The 7,184-nt window shown below is 33.5% G+C and overlaps 1 protein-coding gene across 1 annotated transcript; it reads right to left on the minus strand.

Annotated features, from left to right (window-relative positions):
- Nucleotides 1-4,328: 4,328 nt before the first annotated feature.
- Nucleotides 4,329-6,867, minus strand: LOC145058692 (beta-fructofuranosidase, insoluble isoenzyme CWINV1-like). Its single transcript, XM_079006598.1, has 7 exons — nucleotides 6,660-6,867; nucleotides 6,494-6,502; nucleotides 5,547-6,406; nucleotides 5,263-5,421; nucleotides 4,940-5,184; nucleotides 4,755-4,845; nucleotides 4,329-4,663 (listed from the first exon to the last, which is right to left on the minus strand). The coding sequence occupies exons 1-7, from the start codon at nucleotides 6,826-6,828 to the stop codon at nucleotides 4,484-4,486; spliced, it is 1,713 nt and encodes a 570-aa protein (XP_078862724.1). The 5' UTR covers nucleotides 6,829-6,867; the 3' UTR covers nucleotides 4,329-4,483.
- Between the last annotated feature and the right edge of the window lie 317 nt (nucleotides 6,868-7,184).

Genomic DNA, 7,184 nt, shown 5'->3' on the forward strand with positions numbered 1-7,184 from the left:
CTACAACGATTGGACTCAAACAAGAGCTGTGAAATCAGGCTAAACCTAACCTTCTGAAATTATTTAGTCCTCGTAATATGTAACTTAACGTATTCGTTTACTAATTAGTTAAAGATAACTAGAACTCCTAAAAGCACAAAGAAAACAGCATTCGGGCATTGAGTAACCAACCCAAGCATATCCTATTCAAGTCATCATATCACTGACTAATCACTTCTAGCATGAAATTCAATAAGCACGAATAGCAGGCACACAAGACATCTTCCTAGATCCTTAGCACTAATCTAACATGCAGTTCTCATACACATACAATAGGCATATAAGGCATCCTTCCTAATCCTCAGCCCTAATCTAGCATGCAGTTCTCATAATCATATCATATATCACAACAAACATGTATGGGTATCTTAGGGAAAACTTACTTGAGCTGGGCCGATTTCACACATCACTCACCTTGTTCTTTCTCAAAACTCTTTATTTTAAATTTTAGAAAAATTATTTTCTTGTAAAAATCTTTCAAACCCTCGATTTGAGTTTAGACACCCCCGAAGGTGTGTCCGAATCCCTCAAACCAAAGCTCTCATACCAACTTGTAACATCCCAAATTTCAAGACAAAAAATTTCATTTTTAATTTAATCATTCATAACACAATTATTGAAAACACCATTGAGTCATCCCATATCATAAGAACTGATAGCTTATTTTATTTCCTTATTTTTATTAGTTTATTTTATAGTTGTTTAGATCTTTTTATCAATATTGCATTGTATTTTATTTATTTTCTTTATCATGGATCGTACTGGGGACTTTTTATGTTGCATGAGGTATTTTGTAGGGTTTTGGAGCTTGTTGTGTTTATTGTTTAGCTTGGAAATGGGCTTTGTGGGCTTCCGAGGCATTATTGGGCTTTGCGGATCCATTAAGGGAAATTTGGGCTTAAAAGGCTAAAGACTTGGATGAAGTGGGCTTGTGAAGATGGATCATGGATTGTTAATTTGGGCTTGGAGCATCCATATTTGAAGCTAAAAGATGATTGATTAATTTGAATCATCTGGGATATGGAGGGGACCAAGGGAATTTTTTGTAGTGGGATCTATGCAGTTATAGCGGTTCAAAATCAAATATCGGTCAAGGACCGATATTCGATATATAGATTATCGCGGTGGGATATCGGTGGGATATCAGTATTTTTATGTTATGTAGGGTCTTTGTAACTTTCTGTTTTATTGGATGAATACATAATCATTAAGTAAAACATATAGCAAATTAGAAAATGTTTGAAGCAAATGTTTATCAATCTCATAAAACCCCCACCATATATCTACATTTTAATAATAAATGAAGTGACTTAATAAAAAAATTTAGCTATAAACGTTATTTTACTGCTATCCCACCGATATTTGTCAAGTATCAGTCAAATATCGGTCAATATCGGTCACTGTCGCCGCTATTTGTGGTACCGCTATTTTGGACCCCTATTTAGTACCGCTATTTTACCAGCTACCTATAACCGTTATCCCACCGCTATCTCACCGCTATCCCACCGCTATTGACTGCATAAAGTGGGATGGTTAGTGGAGGAAAAATGAGCCAATTGCATTCCAGCAGCACTTGCGCGGGTGGAATTTCCGTCGCGCGGGTACCCGCGCAACTGCCTAATTTTGGGTATTTTGGTCATTTGGCTTGCCATTACCTTGGGGGATCAGATCTATCAGTTATAACTTCAATTTTACACCATTGGAGACCAAAAGAAGGCGATTTTGGAGCTTGAAACTCATTTCTTTTCATCTTTTTAAGTTATTGGTAGATTCTTTATGCAATTAGACTTTTGTGATTGTTATTCTATTGCCATAAGTGGCTAAATCATCTATTTTGGTAGACCTTGGCTAAAACCTTTGAATGTTTGTGGGTTTTTGAAGGATTTATGCTTATTTATCATTTATCTTATGTCTATGATTCTAGTTCATATTTATGTGCTTGTTTAATGCTTTGATCATGAGCTTGGTGCTTTAATAAGCAAATGTTGGTTTATTTCTTTGGTTTAGCATTGAATCAATGAATTTACTTAGAACAAGGGATTTATGATGGTAGAAATCATCTCTAGCTTATGCATCATAACTCCTTTATGGATTTGTAGGCATTAACATCCTCTAGAAATTGGGGATTCCTTCTTCTTAAGGTTAATCAACTTCTTGGGTTCAATTGCTTCAATTGGATCTTTGATTTTAATTAAGAAGGTGTGTTGTGGATTCCCCAACCTCCATAGAAGTTATGAGGAATCTTGGCATATCATGCTTCATGATTTCTATAACCAATTTGGGATGAATGATAAGCTTCATCGAACCATTCCAACAATCCCAACCACCATTCCAACAATCGCAACGACCACTAGCTGTTCTTCATAACCATACCATCGTGTTTATTAATTTTTATCATTTGGTTTTTTTCTAAACTCAATAGCAATCGACAACATAAGAACATCATCCAAGGTAAATTTATCATTCTCACAACCATCATTTTCTTTTTTATTGTTTTGAAAACCTAAACATGTAATATAAATGTATGAAAGATTTTATGTCTTTGCCAAGTGTACAAAAATTTTATTTTCCAAATCCCATGGATAGTTTCCACTTCCATCACAAAATCTCTGCCATTAATTGAGAAATTAGGCTCATTTTGGTATGTTACTATGAAGAATACAATCAATTTATTGGAAGTCTTTTTCGAATATGTAATCTGGAATGTGAGTTGCATATCTTATTTTTTGGTCTTGAAGCCCACTGGGAATTGAGAATGAATGTTTAATGAACACAACAAGCCTTCCATGTTTCTTCTTCACGATAGGTTTGTTATATTCTTGTTAAAAGTTATTAAAAAAATAATAAATAAATAAATAAACATATGTCCTTCATAATATAGGTAAGAAGGTAGTAATTTTCTTTACAACATGTTTGTCATATTCTTGTTAAAAGTTAATCACACATCTCAAGAACAAATTCACAGATTAAAATCGTTTCTTTTTGCAGCTTCAAACAAAATACCTGCAAATATTCTTTTGCAGCTTCAGACAAATTACCTGCAAATATTCTTTCAGAATGGTGAAGACTTTAGAGAGAGGAATACCAATATTCTCTTAGAATAAGGAAGGATAATATTCTTTGGGTTTACATACAAAATTTTTTGGTTATGACCATATGGTATGCATTATGTCATTATCACTAAAGTTTGTAAGGATATTTTATCATAGGATTTGATAATGTGTGTTTTTTTGGCACAGACATAAGCATTGCATATATTAGATGATGAAGAAAAATGTGTTCTTACATAATGATATTATTATATAATATAATTATCGTTTAATGTTAGTCTCACAGAATGTCATGCTCGTAAGAATGATTGGAATCAAGTCGACTCAGGACCATTGAAGACTATCAAGTGCATTTGTTCAAGAATTGTATATATAAGCATGTTATGTTTTTTAAGAAATTATTTCATTTTTATGACATTTTGTTAAAATATGTATAAATGTATTAAAATATATAAGATTATATATGTATGAATCTACATTCAGATGTCCATAAATATATAATGATCTTGTTCTTTTTCAATTAATCAAGAATGTAGTCTTCTTAAAAAAAAAGTTTATGTATTCAAATATGTATTCTATCATAAATACATATACTTACGTTCTTATAGAATATCATTCTAACAGAATACAGTCGGTATAATTTCAAATTACGTTAGATTCGTGCATGCTACAACGTACACTTGTGGATTTCGAAGAAGCCTTGTTACATCTAGGTTCAATTACTTTGAAATCATGAATACAAAAGAATATATCAAAACAATATTTACATAATTACATCAACGTACAAAACCCCAAAACCACTAATATTTGAATAACACATTTCAAAATTAGACAGACATACTAATTTAATCTTCAACATTATGCCGTGTATATATATATATATATATATATATATATATATATATATATATATATATATATATACACACGGTCAGTCGTAATATATGTTGTAAATATTTGTTTATAATTATATGTTTTAAATCGAGCACGGGCAATCCGCTATTCTAAATCACAAATTTTAATGACATTTATCGGTCATCATAGCCTTTTACGACAACCTTTTTGTAGTTGTATTATATGAAGTATGAACCGCGCTTTTAACATTTTTGAGTGAATTGGGTATTTCGTTCTTGGAAAAAAAATTTAAGAAAGTTTAGTCATAAAGATATAGCAACTGAAGGAAAATTTTGTCAATTTGTTGCGTTTTGGTCGTAAATAGTTAATATTTAACAAAAACAATTACGTTTAACACATATCACATACACATAATATGTAAAATTAAATACGGCAGTTTTGTCTTCTTAATACTTCTTCAATTCATGGAATATATTGCTACTTTATTCAAGCCTACAAACCGATTTATATAATTGAGGTGAAAATGTTCTCGTTTCTCATCAGTTGCCTTTGGCCTTCTTCATACTCCAAGCATCTAACCTTGGGATAACCACATCAAGACTCCCATTGTTGAAAGCATAAACATGGGCTTCGTTATAAACAGAAAATTTTGGATAAACTCTAGCCGTAATGCATGCTCTCCCTTCAGCTCCAAAACTCTCGATCACTGAATTGTCTACCTGAAAAAGAGTAAAGAACAATTACAAAATATGGAACTTAATTAAAAATAGTTATAATCTGCAAGAGTTCAAACATTAAACAACTTCATACCAAGCTCCTAAGTGAAATCATTTTATCTTTGTGGTTTATGTAGATAAAAGCTCCGTATGTAGTTTTATCAATTCCTTGTCTCAGGGAAGACCTGGAAAAGTTCAAATCGAAAGAATATGAGATATGGGTCATCTACAAGAAGTAAAAAGTGCATGAACAAAATGTATGAGATTATGAGAATGAACCTGCTTTGATCACTACACATTAGAACAACGAATTGATGGTTATGATTGTCTTTAAACACACGGAAGAAGACTGCAGTTTGTTCTGTCAAGTCTTTAGAAGCCATTAACAATAACCCAAATGGACCTGCTCCACCAATGACGTTCGATGTCTTTGTGCTACAAAGAAGTTGAGGATCATTCCATTTGGGGTCCAACACCTCGACCTCTTCTAGTTTTGGCAGCATAAAGGAGACTTCTATGTCAACCTAGGCAAATAAATTATAAAATGTATCAAGGGTTAGAAAATCGGATTTTTGAAAGAACAAAATTGTAACAGAGATAACCTGTGAGGCTGTGATCCCTGAAACTTCAAATAATGATTCTCTTTTTAGCTTCTTCCCAAAATAACTAACATGCTTCTCCCGCAATTTTTCAGTTTCCTTAACTGGCCATTGTATCAGCTGGCGTCGAGTGGAGTCCAGATAAACTTGACGAGGGATAGACTGCAACTCCCATCAAAACTAGTCATTATTATGGTTTATTAACAAAGTAAAAATTAGTAATAAAGCTACTATGATTTTGTTAAAAGAAAGTTGGATGTTAATAGTTTTCGAGTATAGCTAAATACCTGGAGTCCAGCCCATTGTTTCTTTATATCATCAGTTGACCTATCTGACTCGTTTATCCAACCCCATAGTATCCTCCTATTCTTCACACTATCAAAAAATGTCTTGGATGCATAGAACTTTCCATAATCATATCTCAAGTCTGAGCTACTTCCAGTAAGACCTTTATGATCATCTGGTAAGAACTTTTCTTTATCGGCATCATAGCTTCCAATTGTGTAGTAGTCATGTGAGTTAAAGCTTGCTTTCAGCACATACTTGAGGTTCATTCCGATCGCTGAGTTCTCAATCCCATCTCTACTGTTAATAGACACAGGATAAAAGTCTGGACACTCCCATATATTAGTATTCTTCCCAAAATAAAGTGGCTCATCATGCAAGCTCCAGTGAACAAAATCTTTACTCCTATAAAGAATTGCCACTCCTAGATTGTTTCTCAAACCACCTACAACTACCCTCCAATTCCCATCTTTCCCCCTCCAAGCTGTACTTGGATCACGGAAATTGTCTGGTTTGACTCCATGAGGTGGAGTCATGACGGGATTACCAGAATATTTCTTCCATTCTTTTAGAAAAGGGTCTGATAAATTCTTTGGCATTGCAAGATTCTGAACTTGCTGATTCTTGGAATCGAGTCCAGTGTACAAAACCACTGGTTTGTTTCCTGGAAGGATTGTTGTGGAGCCTGACCAACAACTGTTGATGTCAAACGGCTTGGTTGGGACAATAGCGTTCTTGAGGTGAATCCAGTTTACCAAATCATGGGAAACTGAATGACTCCATAGGATTGTTTTATTAAAGATTGCACCATAAGGATTGTATTGATAGAATAGATGATAAACTCCCTTGTAATACATTGGACCTATCGCATTAAATGAATGATCAGAAAACAAAACTTATAATCTTTCAAAACAAACATCTTACTAATTAAAGTAACTTAAGGGATTACCATTAGGATCTGTATGTTAAAATACCCGCCAAAAGATACAAAACCATGCAAAGAGAATAAAAATGGAGTAAGTACTGTTTAAAATAACAAAAAAATGAACATATAATAACAACAAAAACAGGGAGAATGCGCGATTATGGTTATATATGTCGCAAAGTTAAAATACCATTCAGCCAGTTCTTTGGGGGTCGGAGATGGAAATATGGTCTCCCTGGTTGGTTTTTGGGACTTGGATCCCGATAAAGAGGCATAATATGAGAAGTATCAGAAACCTCCTTCCCATTGCTAAGCAGAATACAACACATGTATACGACACAAAAAACAGAAGCCTTCATTTTGAGGTCACTTGCAAGAATGCGAGGTTTAGTCAGAAGTTCAGCCGTATTTAAAGGAATTCAATTCTAAGAGAAACGTGTTAGTCGCAATCATGCACCACAATCAATAACATAAAAGCATACGCACTTATTATGTGATTTGATATCTTGACCCATTTATTTTCCCTTGTCATCAAAAATAATTGTGGATAGGGATTGCTCAATTGATTCGAATTTGATCGAAGCACCAACGGTTTCATTTTGTAAATTACAATTTTTTTGAGGTAAAAAGCATTTATTGTGTGGGACCAACTACATTTATTTCGAATCAATGTAGCTGAGATTACGTTTGTTAAGTTTTGAACTTGTGTTCATGA

Source organism: Lactuca serriola, chromosome 6, assembly GCF_051521515.1.
Source record: "Lactuca serriola cultivar US96UC23 chromosome 6, Lser_US96UC23_V15, whole genome shotgun sequence".
Classification (NCBI taxonomy): Eukaryota; Viridiplantae; Streptophyta; class Magnoliopsida; order Asterales; family Asteraceae; genus Lactuca; species Lactuca serriola.